Below are 22,460 nucleotides of genomic sequence, written 5' to 3' on the forward strand. Positions count from 1 at the left end.
CTGTCCCCCTTTCTGCCAAGGCTAGTCTGTCTGCGACCTGCTGCTGACAGTCTGTGCCCAGCTCAATCCTTCTGTCCCCCTTTCTGCCAAGGCTAGTCCGTCTGCGACCTGCCGCTGACAGCCTGTGCCCAGCCCAATCCTTCTGTCCCCCTTTCTGCCAAGGCTAGTCTGTCTGCGACCTGCTGCTGACAGTCTGTGCCCAGCTCAATCCTTCTGTCCCCCTTTCTGCCAAGGCTAGTCCGTCTGCGACCTGCCGCTGACAGGCTGTGCCCAGCTCAATCCTTCTGTCCTCCTTTCTGCCAAGGCTAGTCCGTCTGCGACCTGCCGCTGACAGCCTGTGCTCAGCCCAATCCTTCTGTCCCCCTTTCTGCCAAGGCTAGTCCGTCTGCGACCTGCCGCTGACAGCCTGTGCCCAGCCCAATCCTTCTGTCCCCCTTTCTGCCAAGGCTAGTCCGTCTGCGACCTGCCGCTGACAGCCTGTGCCCAGCCCAATCCTTCTGTCCCCCTTTCTGCCAAGGCTAGTCCGTCTGCGACCTGCCGCTGACAGCCTGTGCCCAGCCCAATCCTTCTGTCCCCCTTTCTGCCAAGGCTAGTCTGTCTGCGACCTGCCGCTCACAGCCTGTGCCCAGCCCAATCCTTCTGTTCCCCTTTCTGCCAAGGCTAGTCCGTCTGCGACCTGCCGCTCACAGCCTGTGCCCAGCCCAATCCTTCTGTCCCCCTTTCTGCCAAGGCTAGTCCGTCTGCGACCTGCCGCTGACAGCTTGTGCCCAGCCCCATCCTTCTGTCCCCCTTTCTGCCAAGGCTAGTCTGTCTGCGACCTGCCGCTGACAGCCTGTGTCCAGCCCAATCCTTCTGTCCTCCTTTCTGCCAAGGCTAGTCCATCTGCGACCTGCCGCTGACAGCCTGTGTCCAGCCCAATCCTGCTGTCCCCCTTTCTGCCAAGGCTAGTCCATCTGCGACCTGCCGCTGACAGCCTGTGTCCAGCCCAATCCTGCTGTCCCCCTTTCTGCCAAGGCTAGTCCGTCTGCGACCTGCTGCTGACAGCCTGTGCCCAGCCCAATCCTTCTGTCCCCCTTTCTGCCAAGGCTAGTCCATCTGCGACCTGCCGCTGACAGCCTGTGTCCAGCCCAATCCTTCTGTCCTCCTTTCTGCCAAGGCTAGTCCGTCTGCGACCTGACGCTGACAGCCTGTGTCCAGCCCAATCCTTCTGTCCTCCTTTCTGCCAAGGCTAGTCCGTCTGCGACCTGCCGCTGACAGCCTGTGTCCAGCCCAATCCTTCTATCCCCCTTTCAGCCAAGGCTAGTCCGTCTGCGACCTGCCGCTGACAGCCTGTGTCCAGCCCAATCCTTCAGTCCCCCTTTCAGCCAAGGCTAGTCCGTCTGCGACCTGCCGCTGACTGCCTGTGCCCAGCCCAATCCTTCTGTCCCCCTTTCTGCCAAGGCTAGTCCGTCTGTGACCTGCCGCTGACAGCCTGTGTCTAGCCCAATCCTTCTGTCCTCCTTTCTGCCAAGGCTAGTCCGTCTGCGACCTGCTGCTGACTGCCTGTGCCCAGCCCAATCCTTCTGTCCCCCTTTCTGCCAAGGCTAGTCCGTCTACGACCTGCTGCTGGCAGCCTGTGTCCAGCCCAATCCTTCTGTCCTCCTTTCTGCCAAGGCTAGTCCGTCTGCGACCTGCCCCTGACAGCCTGTGCCCAGCCCAATCCTTCTGTCCTTCTTTCTGCCAAGGCTAGTCCATCTGCGACCTGCCGCTGACAGCCTGTGCCCAGCCCAATCCTTCTGTCCTTCTTTCTGCCAAGGCTAGTCCGTCTGCGACCTGCCGCTGACAATTTGCTCGGCTCCATGACCCAGGAGAAATTCTTGTGAGGTGCAGGGGGAGGGGAAACTATTTCACTGGACGTCTTCTCTAATCTGTGGAGATCAGATATCGGTTTGTCCATCCAAGCTACACAATTTACATCGCTTTTTCAAATGACTTTATTAGGACTAGAACATGCACGAATCAAGAAACCCAAAAGCATCATTTCATTTCTTTGCAGTTTCTGCATTTATCAAAATACAAAGAGAAGAAGCCATGCAGTCAATAAATAGATGTGAGCGCCGCGGGGATGTGAGCGCCACGGGGATGTGAGCGCCGCGGGGATCTGAGCGCCACGGGGATGTGAGCGCCGCGGGGATGTGAGCGCCGCGGGGATGTGAGCGCCGCGGGGATGTGAGCGCCGCGGGGTTTGTGAGCGCCAGTCTTCTTCCATGGGTGCGGCGACTGCTGGGCTAACATTCGGCAGTGGTCGGGAGCAGGTGGATGTACAGAGTCTTGGTGTGGAGGTCCGGCAGCCGGGTGGTCTGGGGCAGCTCTGTGCAGAGAAGAACTCGTCAGTCATTACAGACTCTACAGTGACCGGACGACGTCCCGTCCATTAACACCAAGGAACAATCACAGGTGAGAAGGTTAAAATCATCGCCCACTTAATTGTATAGGAAAACTAAAATGTAGAAAAGAACATCTGGGCGACAAAAACATAAGGGATACGTTAATTGCCCACAACATAAGGGGCTTCATCGGGGTGATGACAGAGCTATATCCTTTAAAGCACCACCCCAGTGTTTTTTTCAGTGCTGGAGTGGCGCTTTAAATCTAAGCCCCCCTGACCTATACTCAGCCTCCGGCGTCTTCACAGGATTTTCGGTGCCGCTCCGGCCCCCCTGCGCCATTTTCTGACAGTAGCTTTTGACTGAGTGGGAAGCTACATCACAGGCTCTCCATACAAGTCTATGAGAGCCAGGACGACGCCATCATAGAATTGAAAAGCGGCCATCGCACAAGCTCCACCAAACACTGGAGCTGTCAACAGGTCACCGAAGAGCGGTGGGAGCGATGCTGGAAGAATAAGGCGGGAGAGCAACAGATAGGGGTGTTGGGGGGGGGTTTGCGGACGAGCAGCAGGAGGGGAGGTTATGGACGAGCAGCAGGAAGGGGACGACGATGAAGACTTACATTTAAAGCGCCACTCCAGCAGTGCAATGATAATAATGGAGTGCGGCTTTAAGGTTATTTAGGTTAATGGCAGAATCAGGGGGGAGATTGCAATGGTAAAACTTTCGGAAAGGAATAACAGTGGACTTTCTGGACGGAGTCCGAGTCCAGAGGGGTTAATGAACAGTTGAGTCTTGGACCTTCTTTACAGGATTTTGGGGCCGCCTGTGGCCACCATGTGTATCCGCCACTTCTGTCTTAATTCTCAATCACATTATACCTTGTTTGGTCCTAAACATCAATGATGATGGTTTTTTCTTTAGGAATCTACATAGCTGACCCCCCTCCCCCCCCGGCAGGAGAGCGGCTGACCCCCCCCCCCTTCCCCCCCAGCAGGAGAGCGGCTGACCCCCCCCCCTTCCCCCCAGGCAGGAGAGCGGCTGACCCCCCTCCATCCCCCCCCGGGCAGGAGAGCGGCTGACCCCCCTCCATCCCCCCCGGCAGGAGAGCGGCTGACCCCCCTCCATCCCCCCCCGGCAGGAGAGCGGCTGACCCCCCTCCATCCCCCCCTCGGCAGGAGAGCGGCTGACCCCCCTCCATCCCCCCCTCGGCAGGGGAGCGGCCGAACCCTCCTCCATCCCCCCCCCCCCGGCAGGAGAGCGGCTGACCCCCCTCCATCCCCCCCAGCAGGAGAGCGGCTGACCCCCCTCCATCCCCCCCCCGGCAGGAGAGCGGCTGACCCCCCTCCATCCCCCCCCCGGCAGGAGAGCGGCTGACCCCCCTCCATCCCCCCCCCGGCAGGAGAGCGGCTGACCCCCCTCCATCCCCCCCCCGGCAGGAGAGCGGCTGACCCCCCTCCATCCCCCCCCCGGCAGGAGAGCGGCTGACCCCCCTCCATCCCCCCCTCGGCAGGGGAGCGGCCGAACCCTCCTCCATCCCCCCCCCCCCCCCGGCAGGGGAGCGGCCGAACCCTCCTCCATCCCCCCCCCCCCCCGGCAGGAGAGCGGCTGACCCCCCTCCATCCCCCCCCCGGCAGGAGAGCGGCTGACCCCCCTCCATCCCCCCCCCGGCAGGAGAGCGGCTGACCCCCCTCCATCCCCCCCCCCGGCAGGAGAGCGGCTGACCCCCCTCCATCCCCCCCCCGGCAGGAGAGCGGCTGACCCCCCTCCATCCCCCCCCCGGCAGGAGAGCGGCTGACCCCCCTCCATCCCCCCCCCGGCAGGAGAGCGGCTGACCCCCCTCCATCCCCCCCCCGGCAGGAGAGCGGCTGACCCCCCTCCATCCCCCCCGGCAGGAGAGCGGCTGACCCCCCTCCATCCCCCCCCCGGCAGGAGAGCGGCTGACCCCCCTCCATCCCCCCCCGGCAGGAGAGCGGCTGACCCCCCTCCATCCCCCCCGGCAGGAGAGCGGCTGACCCCCCTCCATCCCCCCCCCGGCAGGAGAGCGGCTGACCCCCCTCCATCCCCCCCCCGGCAGGAGAGCGGCTGACCCCCCTCCATCCCCCCCCCCGGCAGGAGAGCGGCTGACCCCCCTCCATCCCCCCCCGGCAGGAGAGCGGCTGACCCCCCTCCATCCCCCCCGGCAGGAGAGCGGCTGACCCCCCTCCATCACCCCCCCGGCAGGAGAGCGGCTGACCCCCCTCCATCCCCCCCCCGGCAGGAGAGCGGCTGACCCCCCTCCATCCCCCCCTCGGCAGGGGAGCGGCCGAACCCTCCCTCCATCCCCCCCCCCCCCCCGGCAGGAGAGCGGCTGACCCCCCTCCATCCCCCCCCGGCAGGAGAGCGGCTGACCCCCCTCCATCCCCCCCGGCAGGAGAGCGGCTGACCCCCCTCCATCCCCCCCGGCAGGAGAGCGGCTGACCCCCCTCCATCCCCCCCGGCAGGAGAGCGGCTGACCCCCCTCCATCCCCCCCCCGGCAGGAGAGCGGCTGACCCCCCTCCATCCCCCCCCCGGCAGGAGAGCGGCTGACCCCCCTCCATCCCCCCCCCGGCAGGAGAGCGGCTGACCCCCCTCCATCCCCCCCTCGGCAGGGGAGCGGCCGAACCCTCCTCCATCCCCCCCCCCCCCCCGGCAGGAGAGCGGCTGACCCCCCTCCATCCCCCCCCCCGGGCAGGAGAGCGGCTGACCCCCCTCCATCCCCCCCCCGGCAGGAGAGCGGCTGACCCCCCTCCATCCCCCCCCCGGCAGGAGAGCGGCTGACCCCCCTCCATCCCCCCCCCGGCAGGAGAGCGGCTGACCCCCCTCCATCCCCCCCTCGGCAGGGGAGCGGCCGAACCCTCCTCCATCCCCCCCCCACCCCCCCGGCAGGAGAGCGGCTGACCCCCCTCCATCCCCCCCCCCGGCAGGAGAGCGGCTGACCCCCCTCCATCCCCCCCCCGGCAGGAGAGCGGCTGACCCCCCTCCATCCCCCCCCCCGGCAGGAGAGCGGCTGAGCCCCCTCCATCCCCCCGGGCAGGAGAGCGGCCGAACCCTCCTCCATCCCCCCCCCCGGGCAGGAGAGCGGCTGACCCCCCTCCATCCCCCCCCCGGCAGGAGAGCGGCTGAGCCCCCTCCATCCCCCCGGGCAGGAGAGCGGCCGAACCCTCCTCCATCCCCCCCCCCGGGCAGGAGAGCGGCTGACCCCCCTCCATCCCCCCCCCGGCAGGAGAGCGGCTGACCCCCCTCCATCCCCCCGGGCAGGAGAGCGGCTGACCCCCCTCCATCCCCCCGGGCAGGAGAGCGGCTGACCCCCCGGCAGGGGAGCGTCGGCCGGTTACTGCAGGTTGTGGCGGGTGGCGCGTCGTCGGCCCTGTAACGCGCCTCATCCTCCGGCTTTTCTTACCGCTACTCATTGCAGCATCAAGATACAAGAGGAAGCGGCGGCTCCTCAGCCCGAACACTCGCGCCACTTCATGGCTCAGTCTCTGATGGTTCAAGACGTTCCTCCCTACGGGGTTTTGCAGAAGAAGTGTTCCTGGTAAGACAGAAAGCAGTGAGCCCCCCGTGCTGCCGGCCCTCACTAGCCCCACCGCTGCCGTGACAGGACCACCATACCCTGAGCGTCTGTGCCCAGCAGTCTCAGGTTGACGTACTGGCAGTCCAGCTGACCTCCATCGCTCGGCACAAGTGGGGCCGGTCCGGACGTGACACACAACATCTTCCCATGTAAGCTCAGGAGGCCGCCATCACTGGCCAATTCTACAAAGGGGAGAGCAGAACGTCAGAGGAAGCGTAGAGGGGGCCGAGGAGGAGGAGGAGGGGAGCGCGGAGGGGGCCGAGGAGGAGGAGGAGGGGAGCGAGGAGGGGGCCGAGGAGGAGGAGGAGGGGAGCGAGGAGGGGGCCGAGGAGGAGGGGAGCGCGGAGGGGGCCGAGGAGGAGGAGGAGGGGAGCGCGGAGGGGGGCGAGGAGGAGGGGAGCGCGGAGGGGGCTGAGGAGGACGAGGGGAGCGCGTAGGGGGCCCGAGGAGGAGGAGGGAGCGCGTAGGGGGCACGAGGAGGAGGGGAGCGCGTAGGGGGCCAAAGAGGAGGAGGAGGGGAGCGAGGAGGGGGCCAAAGAGGAGGAGGAGGGGAGCGAGGAGGGGGCCGAAGAGGAGGAGGAGGGGAGCGAGGAGGGGGCCGAAGAGGAGGAGGAGGGGAGCGAGGAGGGGCCGAAGAGGAGGAGGAGGGGAGCGAGGAGGGGGCCGAAGAGGAGGAGGAGGGGAGCGAGGAGGGGGCCGAAGAGGAGGAGGAGGGGAGCGAGGAGGGGGCCGAAGAGGAGGAGGAGGGGAGCGAGGAGGGGGCCGAAGAGGAAGAGGAGGGGAGCGAGGAGGGGGCCGAAGAGGAGGAGGAGGGGAGCGAGGAGGGGGCCGAAGAGGAGGAGGAGGGGAGCGAGGGAGGGGGCCGAAGAGGAGGAGGGAGGGGAGCGAGGAGGGGGCCGAAGAGGAGGAGGAGGGGAGCGAGGAGGGGACCGAAGAGGAGGAGGAGGGGAGCGAGGAGGGGGCCGAAGAGGAGGAGGAGGGGAGCGAGGAGGGGGCCGAAGAGGAGGAGGGGAGCGAGGAGGGGCCGAAGAGGAGGAGGAGGGGAGCGAGGAGGGGGCCGAAGAGGAGGAGGAGGGGAGCGAGGAGGGGGCCGAAGAGGAGGAGGAGGGGAGCGAGGAGGGGGCCGAAGAGGAGGAGGAGGGGAGCGAGGAGGGGGCCGAAGAGGAGGAGGAGGGGAGCGAGGAGGGGGCCGAAGAGGAGGAGGAGGGGAGCGAGGAGGGGGGCCGAAGAGGAGGAGGAGGGGAGCGAGGAGGGGGCCGAAGAGGAGGAGGAGGGGAGCGAGGAGGGGGCCGAAGAGGAGGAGGAGGGGAGCGAGGAGGGGGCCGAAGAGGAGGAGGAGGGGAGCGAGGAGGAGGGGAGCGCGGAGGAGGGGAGCGCGGAGGAGGGGAGCGCGGAGGAGGGGAGGCGCGGAGGAGGGGAGCGCGGAGGAGGGGAGCGCGGAGGAGGGGAGCGCGGAGGAGGGGAGCGCGGAGGAGGGGAGCGCGGAGGAGGGGAGCGCGGAGGAGGGGAGCGCGGAGGAGGGGAGCGCGGAGGAGGGGAGCGCGGAGGAGGGGAGCGCGGAGGAGGAGAAGGGTAGTCTGCACCTTTGTCTCCATCGTATACTGACAGCCGTGTCATCTCCAGCTGGAATATCCCGGACACTGCAGACTTCAGCTCACACAAGCTGGAGATGGCGGCTCCTTTGGGATTCTCCAGCAGCAGAAAGCCACCTAGAAACCAGAGAATACAATTAGGCTATTGTTCACACATCAGGTTTTTTTCTGTAGTAAAACCTCTCTTGCCAGGAGGCTGCTCGGGATTTTTCTTGCGGTTTTCTTGCTTTTTTTCACTGTCCTTTTGTCTCTGTTATTCATGTAGATAAAGTTCAGTGAAAAAAAAAATCTCATTCTGATTTAGGCACAAAATCCGCTGAGATCTCGACTAACAGGTTTTCAGCATTTTTCTCAGCAGCCGTCACCGCCAACGGGTGACAAAACGCGGAAAGAAGCGACGAGCGCGACGCTGAAAAAACCTACAGAGCACAAACCCTGAACAAAGACCCCTCCCTGACGAGGGGCCGGACCCCAAAACACCGTCTGCAAATGGAGATTCTGCTCCTGGCTTTTATCCTTCGTCATGTGACAAGGCTCGTTATAGGGTCACTATTGACTTCTAGGATCGCTGCTTCCTGTGGGTGGCGCTATAGAGTTCTATTCATTTTCCTCTCTGAAGAGACAATTTGCATAAAAAAAAAGCATCAAAAACCGCTGAAAAAAACATGATGAGTGAATATAGCCTTAGGCTGACAAAGTGATGAGGTGGCCACTGATCATCTTGGAGAGGTAGCACTTCCGATGTCAGAGACTACAACCCACTGAACCCCGCGGCACAGCCACCATCATGGCCGATGTACCATGGAAGGACCAACAATATGGAGTCCACTGCTCCACCCTGATCTACCACGGCTATGTCCTCACTATGGGTCTGTAGAGGAGTCCCATGGCTCCGGCCAGACGGCCTCCCGGGGCATAGCGGCAGGAGTGTGATACGGGGAGGACACAGGTCTGGGCTTCCAGTCTTACTTTGCTCCGTGCCGTTAATGGCTATGGTCAGCTTGACGCAGGCGCAGGCAGGACCGGCCGCGGCATGGGGGGATCCTCGGACCAGGGTTATCTCCAGATCAGAACCTTTCAGCTGAATAGAAAGTGTCTAGTATTAATGTCTGCAACTAAAAGCTCAACATTTGGAGGAACTTGTGGACAGGATGGTGCCGGAGCCGCTCCACTCACCTGCGTCTTCTCCTTTATTATAACGCTGGATGAGGGGGACACCGGATATGGAAGAAGAGGAGACTTAACAGTAGCCAGAATGAAGTCAGTGTGTCCCTGGACGACGGCGTGCAGGTAGCCCCCCTGCGGCTGCACCTGGTAGTAGACGCTTATCTCATCAGTGGGAACCAAGTTTCCCTGGGGAATAAGAAAGCAACACGAGTTACCCCGAGAGTGGCGGTGCGCTCGTCTCTAGCGATCTAACACATCAAGGTGCCATTACTGATCACCACAAAATCATGTCGATCCCCATTCACCTTCCTGCTCATCATCCTCCCCGGAGAGTGGGCGGCGGAGGAGCCCGGAGAGCCGGCGGCGGGGGAGCCCGGAGGGGAGCACTCACCTTCTTCCGTAACTTCTGGATGCGATTAATAACTTCTCTGGCGACACCTTCATCCACCATGGCCTGGTCCGGCGTGACATCGAGTAACACTAAGACCTGTGGAAGAATCACATGGAGCCTCACTCACGATTGGGAATATTCCGGACATTTCTCTGCCGTTGTCTGTTGCTCTAGTGCCGGTTATACTGGTCCGTTTCCACCATCACTACTCAGTGTGACCAACCTGGGCATCAGAATGAGCCTCAAACTGGGTGCTGCTCCCGCTGGGGCACTGCTCAAAGGTGTAGAGCAGGCGGACGTCCTCCTGGTGCAACTCGTGTCCTTCCACCATCATGGAGCCTGCGCAGAAACAACGCCTGCTGTTTACAAGAATTCGCTGCCTGAAGACCAACCAGACTCGTCAAAGGTGCAAAGGTGTCAGAGCAGAAAACGGGAAGACAATCCAGGGCACGCCTGGGCAGCCCATCACCCGGTCCCCACCCGGACACCCGGTCCCCCAGCCCCCACCCGGACACCCAGTCACCCAGTCCCCACCCGGTCACCCAGCCCCCACCCAGTCCCCACCAGGACACCCGGTCACCCAGCCCCCACCCGGTCACCCAGCCCCCACCTGGACACCCGGTCACCCAGCCCCCACCCAGACACCCGGTCACCCAGCCCCTACCCGGACACCCGGTCACCCAGCCCCCACCCGGACACCCGGGCATCCAGCCCCTACCCTGTGACCCGACTCCCACCTGGATTATCCCGTCACCAACCTGCTTTCTGAAACTCTTCCAGTTGCTCACTCTTTAGCTCTTTGATGGCAGCCATGATAGACTTGAAAGCCCCCTTCAAGCGTTTCCCAAGCACCATGTGATCGGGCTCTGCCCTCATACGAATCCCGTGTTTGGTTTTATCAGTAGAAACTGTTACTTTCCTGACGTTCAGCTCCTACAACCAACCAAATGAAAAGTGTCTACTATCTGCAATATGGAGGAGGCCAGCGGCAGATCCCATGGGATTCCGGAGATCTGCCGCTAGTTCTCAGCTTAGGAAGGTGGAAATACTGGAGGTAGGAGTCAGTCCTCCGCCTCACCTCAAGAATGTATTTCTCCAGTGATGAGATGTCTGTAAGGGCCTCCACATCCTGATGGATCACAACCACTTCTTTCAATGGATACTAAAGGAGAGAAGACAAGATGTCGGCTGCGGCCCAGCACTCGATCCTACACGGCCACGTGATGGACCTACCTTTATAGGCAAGGTCCTCCGGTCCCGAATCACGCGGCCCAGCTCAATCACAGACTGCATCCGGGACACAGCGCTCTCAATCTTCTTATCAATCAAGTCCTCCCTGAGGCACACAAGATCACAATGGATCCTCATTACCGTCCATCGGGGACACAGGATGTCGGTGACATAGTTATATGGAAATTATACCGGGAATGGGGCGGAACCAGAAAACAAGATCCGGCCAGAGCAGATCCCTCCAGATCCCAATTACTCATCAACTAGAGCCGACATTCAGAAGAGAACGTCACATTTACACAAGATTTTATGCCATTTTCTTCTAAGAAAGCATCCGAGCCTTTTCTGAAACAACAGATCCCGAGGAGACTACAGGTTAATAGATCTTCTGCTGAAGGATCCTGGTCTCCTCGGGAGATTGAACCGCTCTTTCCCTGGGAGGAGGCAGCTTGTACGAGGTAACTAAGTCGCCCTGTCATTTCTCTGGCAAATACTTATGCCCAAAAAGCCAAAAGTATTACGGCCGTGGCCCCCCTCGCGCGTCACGCGCTCCGGCCATGACCCCCTCGCTCGCGCGTCACGCGCTCCAGCCATGACCCCCCCCCCCCGCGCGTCACGCGCCATGGCCATGACCATAACCCCAGCTTGCGCGTCACGCGCTACGGCCGTGACCCCCTCTCGCGCGTCAATCGCTACGGCCATGACCCCCGCTCGCGCCCCTCGCGCTCCGGCGGCGATCCCTTTATCACTTTCTAGGGGTGATCCCTTTGTTGGCTGACCATTACATGCCATTCTCAGCTTTCCTAGCAGAGGCTCATCCATCAGTGGCTAGGTTGGTAGCAGTAATGCTATGCTGCACGCTCCTCCCTCTTTGTGGGGTAACAGGATGGGGTCACCAGGCTGAGTAGTGACCGTCACATAAGGAGAAGGACTGCCAGGCATGTCTGCCTCCGACAGACACCAATCTAACGCTGATCAGAGCCTGCAGGCCGGGTATAGATGGTAAGAGGAAACCACCGCTGTAACTCACAATCCTGATGGATCAATGGAAGGGACAAGAAATCTGTATCATCAACTACCAGAAAAATCCCGCAACCAAGACCGGCCACAGGAGAAGGGCATGACAATACGGAGGCAAGATATGGGCTTACCGGGCAGAAGGAAGCATCAGGTAATGGATGCTCTGCGACTCCTTGTCTTGAACAGATGTCGGGTCAAGCAGCAGCTTCAGTTTCTGGTACATCATTTCTGTAATGAACGGTGTGAATGGCGCCTGAGAAGATAACAGAAGCCATCATTCATGGGGGTCACCAGATGGAGGGGCAAGCGGGCATCAAGTGCCAAACTCTTCAATACACTTGGAAGACGTCCACACAGAGTCCTGAACCTCAGATTAGGATTTAGCTCTGATCTTCAGAGACAGATCCACGGGTGACATCTTACCATCAGCCTGCACATGGAGAATAGGACGCTGAACAAGGTCTCTAAAGCCATCAGACAGTCATCTGTGCCACTCTCACCCTGCAACAGAGCAAAGACTGGGGGATGAGGACGGGGCGCGCGGGCGGCCAGAGGACGGGGCGCGCGGGCGGGCGGCCAGAGGACGGGGCGCGCGGGCGGGCGGCCAGAGGACGGGGCGCGCGGGCGGGTGGCCAGAGGACGGGGAGCGCGGGCGGGCGGCCAGAGGACGGGGAGCGCGGGCGGGCGGCCAGAGGACGGGGAGCGCGGGCAGGCGGCCAGAGGATGGGGAGCGCGGGCAGGCGGCCAGAGGATGGGGAGCTCACCTTCAGCCGCCGCCGGTTCATCCGGACATACCAGTTGGTCAGCATATCCACAAAGCGCACTAGCCTGGGAACCACGGTGTACAGTCTGTATGCTGAAGAGAAGAGCGGAGTCATCAATCCCCATCACCCACCGGAAAGACACAAGAAGACCCCATCCCCATCCCAGGCACCTGTCATCTCAACCTTGAAGAAACCGATGAGGGATTGTGTGAAGGACAGAATCCACTTGTCCATGATGTTGCTGCTTGGGTTTGCCGAACTCTCAGTATATAGAAACTGGACACCCTCCTCCTGAGGACACAAAGCACATTCATGAAAATACCAAAATACCAGAAAACGAGGGGTCCGAGGTGCAAACATAACTGACCGTGAAGAAGAACGATTACTAGAAAGGCCACGGGAACAGACATTGGGGGACACCGCAGCACGGTGGGTATAGGAGCTGCCATTATGTAGACCGCTGTGGGCTCTGACATCTACAGTTTCTGCTTTTAAAAAAATCTCTCGTTAGCAGAAACAAAAATGATCTGAAACCAAGAAAAAAAATACCCAAGCAGAAGGGAAGAGTAAGAACAGGTGGGATCTGTGCGGCTCAAGATATTCAAGAAAGATTTTATGGTATTAATAACATTGAGGAACACAGCAGCCCCAGAAGAGCAGACCATGGGGTCCTCCTGACACATAGCAGCCTCAGAAGAGCAGACCATGGGGTCCTCCTGACACATAGCAGCCCCAGAAGAGCAGACCATGGGGTCCTCCTGACACATAGCAGCCCCAGAAGAGCAGACCATGGGGTCCTCCTGACACATAGCAGCCTCAGAAGAGCAGACCATGGGGTCCTCCTGACACATAGCAGCCTCAGAAGAGCAGACCATGGGGTCCTCCTGACACATAGCAGCCCCAGAAGAGCAGACCATGGGGTCCTCCTGACACATAGCAGCCCCAGAAGAGCAGACCATGGTGTCCCCCTGGCACATAGCAGCCCCAGAAGAGCAGACCATGGTGTCCTCCTGACACATAGCAGACCCAGAAGAGCAGACCATGGTGTCCTCCTGACACATAGCAGCCCCAGAAGAGCAGACCATGGTGTCCCCCTGACACATAGCAGCCCCAGAAGAGCAGACCATGGTGTCCCCCTGACACATAGCAGCCCCAGAAGAGCAGACCATGGGGTCCTCCTGACACATAGCAGCCCCAGAAGAGCAGACCATGGTGTCCCCCTGGCACATAGCAGCCTCAGAAGAGCAGACCATGGGGTCCTCCTGACACATAGCAGCCCCAGAAGAGCAGACCATGGTGTCCTCCTGACACATAGCAGCCCCAGAAGAGCAGACCATGGTGTCCCCCGGGCACATAGCAGCCCCAGAAGAGCAGACCATGGGGTCCTCCTGACACATAGCAGCCCCAGAAGAGCAGACCATGGGGTCCTCCTGACACATAGCAGCCCCAGAAGAGCAGACCATGGTGTCCCCCTGGCACATAGCAGCCCCAGAAGAGCAGACCATGGGGTCCTCCTGACACATAGCAGCCCCAGAAGAGCAGACCATGGGGTCCTCCTGACACATAGCAGCCCCAGAAGAGCAGACCATGGTGTCCTCCTGACACATAGCAGCCACAGAAGAGCAGACCATGGTGTCCCCCTGGCACATAGCAGCCCCAGAAGAGCAGACCATGGGGTCCTCCTGACACATAGCAGCCCCAGAAGAGCAGACCATGGGGTCCTCCTGACACATAGCAGCCCCAGAAGAGCAGACCATGGTGTCCCCCTGGCACATAGCAGCCCCAGAAGAGCAGACCATGGGGTCCTCCTGACACATAGCAGCCCCAGAAGAGCAGACCATGGGGTCCTCCTGACACATAGCAGCCCCAGAAGAGCAGACCATGGTGTCCTCCTGACACATAGCAGCCACAGAAGAGCAGACCATGGGGTCCTCCTGACACATAGCAGCCCCAGAAGAGCAGACCATGGGGTCCTCCTGACACATAGCAGCCACAGAAGAGCAGACCATGGTGTCCCCCTGGCACATAGCAGCCCCAGAAGAGCAGACCATGGGGTCCTCCTGACACATAGCAGCCCCAGTAGAGCAGACCATGGGGTCCTCCTGACACATAGCAGCCCCAGAAGAGCAGACCATGGGGTCCTCCTGACACATAGCAGCCCCAGAAGAGCAGACCATGGGGTCCTCCTGACACATAGCAGCCCCAGAAGAGCAGACCATGGTGTCCTCCTGACACATAGCAGCCCCAGAAGAGCAGACCATGGGGTCCTCCTGACACATAGCAGCCCCAGAAGAGCAGACCATGGGGTCCTCCTGACACATAGCAGCCACAGAAGAGCAGACCATGGGGTCCTCCTGACACATAGCAGCCCCAGAAGAGCAGACCATGGTGTCCTCCTGACACATAGCAGCCACAGAAGAGCAGACCATGGTGTCCTCCTGACACATAGCAGCCCCAGAAGAGCAGACCATGGTGTCCTCCTGACACATAGCAGCCCTAGAAGAGCAGACCATGGCGTCCTCCTGACACATAGCAGCCCCAGAAGAGCAGACCATGGTGTCCTCCTGACACATAGCAGACCCAGAAGAGCAGACCATGGTGTCCTCCTGACACATAGCAGCCCCAGAAGAGCAGACCATGGTGTCCTCCTGACACATAGCAGCCCCAGAAGAGCAGACCATGGGGTCCTCCTAACACATAGCAGCCCCAGAAGAGCGGGCCATGGTGTCCTCCTGACACATAGCAGCCCCAGAAGAGCAGACCATGGTGTCCTCCTGACACATAGCAGCCCCAGAAGAGCAGACCATGGGGTCCTCCTGACACATAGCAGCCCCAGAAGAGCAGACCATGGTGTCCTCCTGACACATAGCAGCCCCAGAAGAGCAGACCATGGGGTCCTCCTGACACATAGCAGCCCCAGAAGAGCGGACCATGGGGTCCTCCTGACACATAGCAGCCCCAGAAGAGCGGACCATGGTGTCTTCCTGACACATAGCAGCCCCAGAAGAGCAGACCATGGTGTCCTCCTGACACATAGCAGCCCCAGAAGAGCGGACAATGGGGTCCTCCTGACACATAGCAGCCCCAGAAGAGCAGACCATGGGGTCCTCCTGATACATAGCAGCCCCAGAAGAGCAGACCATGGGGTCCTCCTGACACATAGCAGCCCCAGAAGAGCAGACCATGGGGTCCTCCTGACACATAGCAGCCCCAGAAGAGCAGACCATGGGGTCCTCCTGATACACAGCAGCCCCAGAAGAGCAGACCATGGTGTCCTCCTGACACATAGCAGCCCCAGAAGAGCAGACCATGGGGTCCTCCTGATACACAGCCGCCCCAGAAGAGCAGACCATGGGGTCCTCCTGATACACAGCAGCCCCAGAAGAGCAGACCATGGTGTCCTCCTGACACATAGCAGCCCCAGAAGAGCAGACCATGGGGTCCTCCTGATACACAGCAGCCCCAGAAGAGCAGACCATGGTGTCCTCCTGACACATAGCAGCCCCAGAAGAGCAGACCATGGTGTCCTCCTGACACATAGCAGCCCCAGAAGAGCAGACCATGGGGTCCTCCTGACACACAGCAGCCCCAGAAGAGCAGACCATGGGGTCCTCCTGACACATAGCAGCCCCAGAAGAGCAGACCATGGGGTCCTCCTGACACATAGCAGCCCCAGAAGAGCAGACCATGGGGTCCTCCTGATACACAGCAGCCCCAGAAGAGCAGACCATGGGGTCCTCCTGACACATAGCAGCCCCAGAAGAGCAGACCATGGGGTCCTCCTGATACATAGCAGCCACAGAAGAGCAGACCATGGTGTCCCCCTGACACATAGCAGCCCCAGAAGAGCAGACCATGGGGTCCTCCTGACACACAGCAGCCCCAGAAGAGCAGACCATGGTGTCCTCCTGACACATAGCAGCCCCAGAAGAGCAGACCATGGTGTCCTCCTGACACATAGCAGCCCCAGAAGAGCAGACCATGGGGTCCTCCTGATACACAGCAGCCCCAGAAGAGCAGACCATGGTGTCCTCCTGATACACAGCCGCCTTCAGCACCTTATGCCCTAAGCTGGCAGCAGCCAGAGCAGGAATCTGGTCTCCAGTCGGCTTATAAATGAATGCTTTTATCTAAAATGCTGCAGCGTTTCAGAGTGAAACCTACCCGTCTGTAGTGACGCAGCCAGCGCCTGATTCATGCTGCACGTGCTGTCAAGTGTCTTATAAAGAATCTGCCACATAACTTGAGAGCCGCACAATGTGGGGCAGAGACCCTGATTCCAGTGATGCATCACTTACTGCGCTGCTTGCTGCAGTTTCATCGGTGGGAGATCACCACTAGAGGACGAGTAAACCTGCAGCCATGTATCCTCCGTATTCATGAGCATCGTATAACGCCACTCCCACCACGGATCGGCAGCTTTCTGTGTTCACTGTGCATAGGCAGAAAGCTGCCAATCAGTGCTGGAGGAAGGTTACACATCGCTCAGCACTGCTAGATCTGCAGCAGATAAAATGAAGATTTATCAAAACTGCAGCAGGCAGCCCAGTAAGTGACATCACCGGAATCAGCGTATCTGCCCCTACATCACGCTGCTCTAGGATGGGGTAGGAAAAACCTGCTGACAGATTCCCTTTAATGACCAAGTACAGTCAGTGGAGAGAAAGCTCCATAGCATGGGAGTGGAATAGGCAGAAGGAAAAGTCACGTAGAAGGCCGAAGCCACCTGCGGAAGGAAGGATGGTTGGGCCGTAAGACCACTGTGAAGACCCGGGGACCTCTGTGGCGTAATACCACTCAGACAACACAGGGTGAGGGTAGAACAGCGTGACAATACTTTACTGAACCACAAAGCGGACAATAATCACACAGAACAGTCCCAAGATGGTGCAAGTTACACAGTCTCCCCCTTCGGCTGGCCCGCTGGGATTAGACAGTCATGTGTGGCCAGGTGACCTGATTGTTCCAAGCTGGATTTCCTCATAATGTCTCTGAGGGTTCAGTGATAGTCACTGGAGCAGATCTGTATTCCTCTTGATGGAGCCATGTGTCCTGGTTGCTGTGCTGAAGAGTCTGTCTTGGCTCTCTGTAAAGTCTCCCTTCTACAGAGGCATATGTCCCTTAAATAGTTCACAATTGTCCTTTCAAGCACACATCCACAGGTGAAGGATTAGGGATGATACTATTCCACAGGGCTCGAGTATCCACAGCTCATCCCCCAATGTTGACTGCAAAACACCCAACAATGGTATTTAACTTATCTAACAAACATCCATTGTTCAGAGTCCTTGTATGGCAAAACTGCCAGACGATACATTGTAAGAGCTGATATAAGATGTGAATAGCAGCCATTCATCAATTACCAAATATCACCTCACGTGATCAGCATTCAGGATTATACGGACAATAGTCTGTGTTGGACAACCAAAGAACACAGGTTCAAAAGTCAATATAACAAAGGTGTATGACTCCTGACCATGAAATGTATGTGTGGCACAATTAAGAAGAAAAGCTGTGTTGTCACAACCACCCTGACCAGCTGGAGGAGAGAGCGGCAAACTACCAGAGCCTTCACATAGAGGCCATCACCACCAGAAGCGCCACCTTTCAGGAAAGAAATTTCAGATGGTAATCGTCATGAAGACTCACAGGGGACGTCTGAAGCACCGACATAGCAAGGTGGAGACCCAAAGCTTCCATAGGATGCCTCTAAGGGGCCACCAGAAAGTGCTGAAAGATAATGAAGAGGGCAGAAACGTGTTCTTTACAGGAGGCGGTGCGGAGACCCAAGGTTAAATCTGACTGGGGAAAAGAGAACTACAGGTGTGGTCCACAAGTGATGGAAGTCCTGCTGCTTGCACCAGGGAAGTTGATGGCCTTTATTTAGATCATGACACTATGATGGTAACAGTGGATATTGAATCCCTGTATACCAATATCAAGCATGCTGACGGTTTACGGGCTGTGGCTTTCTTCCTGGGGGGGTCTAACCTGTCAGAAGAAATGAGGTCCTTACTGGTGGAATTGTTGGATTTCACACTGACGCACAATTTTTTTATTTTCAAGGGGTCTTTCTACCTACAGATCCAGGGGACAGCGATGGGGGCGGCTTTCGCCCCTTCATACGCTAACCTCTTCCTGGGGCTGTGGGAGAGAGACCTCTCCCTGTCAGATCTAGGGTCATCGATGGACCGTGTCCTCTTTTGGGCACGCTACATCGACGACATCTTCCTGATCTGGCAGGGCTCACAGTAATGCTTAATTGAATTTAAGGACAAACTCAATTGCAATAACGTAAATATCCACGTTACATATCAGTGTGATCCCAACAGGGCTGAATTTCTGGACGTGACTCTTAATAGAGAAGCGAATCAGAGCATTAAGACCAATATATTCAGGAAACCCACATCCACCAATACATTGCTGCATGCATCGTCATCCCACCCACAACACATGATAAGGTCGGTTCCGGTGGGCCAATTTCTGCGTTTAAGACGGCTCTGCTCAACGGACAGTGATTTTCTCGCTCAGTCCAGGGAGTTAATGGAGAGGTTTTATGCCCGTGGTTATAGCTGTAGATCTGTGAAAAAGGCCTTTAATAGGGCTAAATACTCTGCACGAGATGATCTCTTATATGGGTCAAGAGATGATACCAACACTGAGATCGTTAGGTTCATCACTAAGTACCACACTCAAGCACCGGCTATGAGGAGAGCACTGGAGAAAGCATGGTCGGTGCTCATGAATGACCCGATTCTAACGAGATATGTGTCTGAAAAACCATGCATAACTTTCAGACGCGCTAAAAATTTAAGGGATCATCTCGTGCGGAGTCATTATGAGGGGGTACTGCGACAGACTTTTTTGAGTGGTGTGGGTGGTGTACGGCGTGGATGTAGTCCGTGTGGCCGGTGTGTCGCCTGTCCCAACATTGATCGAAGTAATGAATTTTGGGACTCTGACGGTAATAGATTTTCGATCACTAGTTACATCACCTGCCAAACACGGTACGTGATATACCATGCAACCTGCCTGTGTGGTCTCATCTATGTGGGCATGACTACTCGTTATTTTAAAACACGGGTAAGGGAACACGTACTGGGCATAGAGGCGGCACTTGGCCACACTGATGCATCCACCCTCAAGACCATCCCACGCCACTTCAAATTATACCATGGATGTGACTCCACTGGGCTGAGAGTGAGAGGTATAGACAATATAGTTGTAGGTATCCGTGGTGGTGGAGTGACCCAGAGGTTGGCCCAGCTGGAGTCTAAATGGATATGGGCACTTAAAACCCTGCAACCGAAGGGGTTGAACGAGAGTATTAGCTTCGTCCCATTTCTTTAATTTCCGGTCTGCATGTGATGTCCTCAGTTGTTTTTATATTCTTTTTTGCATTTCATATTTTATCATTGTTCGTATTTTAATGCTGCACATTGACTCTCCACTAGATTGTTGCCCGTGACATATTGTCTGCCCTGTTACCAGTGATGAGTGAGCTGCCCTTACCTGCCGGTTCTCCACTGTTTAACATCATGCAGCTATCTACCTGGATTCCATGGAGGACGGTGATGATGTAGTCTTGCAGACACCATGAGAAGATGATTGCATAATCCACCGATATAGCATATATTGAGAGATATGTGTGGTTTTTGCTGTTACATCAATGTATTATTTTTTTTTTTTTTCCTAATGAGACGAATCTGCAGAAGATTGTATTGTACAATGCTCTAATGGGATTGATATTTATGTCCTCTATATTGTATGTACTGATATGGATATAGGTTAACAGTTTTGGATATATATATGTCTTCCACCTATTATGGTAATACTTTTGATTGCAGTACTTATTTGTATACACATTTCCTATTTGCTCCCTTTCTTGTCTGCCTCCTATGTTCCACCTGAGTCAATTTTGTCCTCTCCTCTTTCTCCTTTAAATCTTTCTTCTTTCGTTCCCTTTCTTTGTCTTCTGCCAGCTGTCAGGTGCCTTGGTGGTGGCTCCGGTGCACGCCATCGCTGTCCGGCCGGTACGCGGTCCCTCCGCTTCGCGCATGCGCCCAGTGGCTCTCGACGTCCTTGTGATGCCGACGCCGCTGTGCGCCTGTGGTGCGGCGGGGTTTCCGCGGCATTTTTGGCCGGGCAGCAGTGGTGTTTATATCCCATGATCATGAGGGTGGCACCTTGGGCTTGATCATGTGAAGTGAGGGGGTGGAACTTGGAGCCACATGATAGGGCTGTTTATGCCTCGCCATGGAGACGTAGTGAATGTGGCAGGAAGTCAGTTACAAGCAGTGAGTGAGGCAGGAAGTCAGTTACAAGCAGTGAGTGAGACAGGAAGTCAGTTACACGGCACTTCCGCTTTACTGTGCAACATGTGCACGCTGCAGATATGGATGTGGGGGTATAAAAGGTGGATGGTTGGTGAGCAGTATTACCCCTTGAAAAAGGTTTTCCTACCGAAACGTGCGTCGGGGTGACGGTAGCAGAGCCTGTCTGGTGGCCTTACCCAGGTGCATAGCTATTTTAGCTTATTTATGACCAATTGGTTGTATTACTTCCATCTGTATAAGGGTTTTAACCCTTTTGTTTCTGGGTATTTTGATTGTGATGGGATATTATTGTTTTGGGGGTACTATTTGGAAAAGGTATTCTTGATGGGTGGTATATATTTATTAATACATGTGACCCTGTCGCTGTCCCCCTTATATTTCCACTTGCTATATAGGCTGACCTTTCGGGCGCTGTGTCACCGTTTTTAACATTGTTTTATTCATGTGGATCCAGCACTCTGTGTCTACTCTGTCGTCCGCATGTATCTTTGTAATTTGTGTTTACTACATGTGTTAATAAAGGAATTTTCTTACTTCTTTACAATTTTGAACTTGTGTGGCCATCTTTTTGTTTCTCTGCTTCACAGAGGAACAATCCCCCCTTTCCTTTACTGTTACAAGATGATGGCCCGTTCTCTTTATTAGTCCTATATGCAATAACATGGGTCCATTGGGATTAGATTTATCTTCACTGTGTTGTTTGCATCTGTGTTTCTGTCTCTCACTATATTGCACCAGGGAAGGTAAGCCTCCAAAAATGGTGATAAACCCTGGCAGAATGAGGATTAGGAGTCTTAAGAATGTTCTGGATAAAATCAGAAACAAAACTTGGATTTTAGAAATTTGGCCACAACAGCTCCACCATTAGGTACAGCTAAGGTTGGTGGAAAGGAGGACGGGACAAAGAGGAGGCCACAAAGCGCCTGTGACCAACGGCAAGAGGTACAATTACATGTGGCGAGATCAGACCAGAAAAGCTAAGCCGAGACTATGGTCTAAGCATTGCCCACTATCAAGGCCCACTGGTCTCAGGAGCTGACAACATATGTAGGGATGAAATAAGTTATGAAGAGGTCCACACTGGGAAAAAGACAACTGGCTTAAAGGCCTCTGGAAGAGAAGCGGCCAGGCTGTCACCTCCGAAATATAGATGGCGGAGATTGCTGGAAGGTGAAGCTCTTCATGGCCATCAGCCATTACTTCCTTCATGGCCATCAGCCCTGAGGCGGCCTGGCCCAGCGCACTGAACGCCACAGCTACATCCCAGAGGCCAATGCGACGGACACTCTCACTGCACTCCCCGCTGGAGGGGACTCTGCTCTATCTTCATGGCCTTCACGCTCTATGCTCCAGGCTTCTATGTCCAAAGGCGCGGACACCACTGGAGGAGGAAGTTCTGGGTGGTCTTTTTCTCTGCTCTAGGCTTCCTGTCCAGCTGTTGGGCAGGTCCATATCTCACTGGTACTGTCATAGTATGCTGCAGGTAGTGACGCTGGAAAAAACCTCCCACTAGGAAGGAGAGGCAAACTCATCCTCATCTTGGAGGGTGTTCCTCGCTACCTTAGGGTTTCTGCAGAACTGTAAACTGGCCTCCGCTACAGAGTCTACACTGTCCCCTAAGGTTACCGACTGGGCAGGAGAAGAGACCGCCTCGTCCAAAATGGCTCCATCCCAGGAAATTATTCTCTCCCATCCAAAATGTTCAGGTGGAAGCAGGGTCACCACTTCATGGCCTTGCACTACTGAGGGGACAATGGCACGTCACTGCAGCAGCAGTCATTGTGCCCACTAGGGGGTCTCCACTCCGGGAATGATGGAATGTAAGAAAAAAAAAAACACCAACCACCGCTAGGCAAAAACAGGGGTGGTGAGAGTCTAAGGAGAGGCCACCACCCACCACCCACCGGACAGAGGCCTCTGCACCACCGCCCACCGGGCAGAGGCCACCGCCCCACCGCCCACCAGGCAGAGGCCACATCTTCTCCACCTCAGGTG

General features: G+C 57.3%; 1 protein-coding gene across 1 annotated transcript in view; it reads right to left on the reverse strand.

Annotated features, from left to right (window-relative positions):
* Positions 1 to 1,955: 1,955 nt before the first annotated feature.
* IARS1 (isoleucyl-tRNA synthetase 1) overlaps positions 1,956 to 22,460 on the reverse strand; it is a 233,697-nt gene continuing 213,192 nt past the window's right edge. The window contains exons 20-34 of the mRNA XM_073645216.1: positions 12,300 to 12,420; positions 12,130 to 12,221; positions 11,789 to 11,866; positions 11,497 to 11,618; positions 10,349 to 10,451; positions 10,194 to 10,277; positions 9,874 to 10,048; positions 9,339 to 9,454; positions 9,116 to 9,211; positions 8,734 to 8,910; positions 8,527 to 8,638; positions 7,549 to 7,674; positions 6,004 to 6,147; positions 5,792 to 5,923; positions 1,956 to 2,350 (exon numbers count right to left, since the gene is read on the reverse strand). Coding sequence (XP_073501317.1) covers positions 2,268 to 2,350; positions 5,792 to 5,923; positions 6,004 to 6,147; positions 7,549 to 7,674; positions 8,527 to 8,638; positions 8,734 to 8,910; positions 9,116 to 9,211; positions 9,339 to 9,454; positions 9,874 to 10,048; positions 10,194 to 10,277; positions 10,349 to 10,451; positions 11,497 to 11,618; positions 11,789 to 11,866; positions 12,130 to 12,221; positions 12,300 to 12,420 — 1,761 coding nt within the window. The 3' untranslated portion in view covers positions 1,956 to 2,267. The remainder of the gene's footprint in view (positions 2,351 to 5,791; positions 5,924 to 6,003; positions 6,148 to 7,548; positions 7,675 to 8,526; positions 8,639 to 8,733; positions 8,911 to 9,115; positions 9,212 to 9,338; positions 9,455 to 9,873; positions 10,049 to 10,193; positions 10,278 to 10,348; positions 10,452 to 11,496; positions 11,619 to 11,788; positions 11,867 to 12,129; positions 12,222 to 12,299; positions 12,421 to 22,460) is intronic.

This window comes from Phyllobates terribilis, unplaced genomic scaffold (assembly GCF_046119375.1).
Source record: "Phyllobates terribilis strain yellow unplaced genomic scaffold, ASM4611937v1 Scaffold_8__6_contigs__length_399053987, whole genome shotgun sequence".
Classification (NCBI taxonomy): Eukaryota; Metazoa; Chordata; class Amphibia; order Anura; family Dendrobatidae; genus Phyllobates; species Phyllobates terribilis.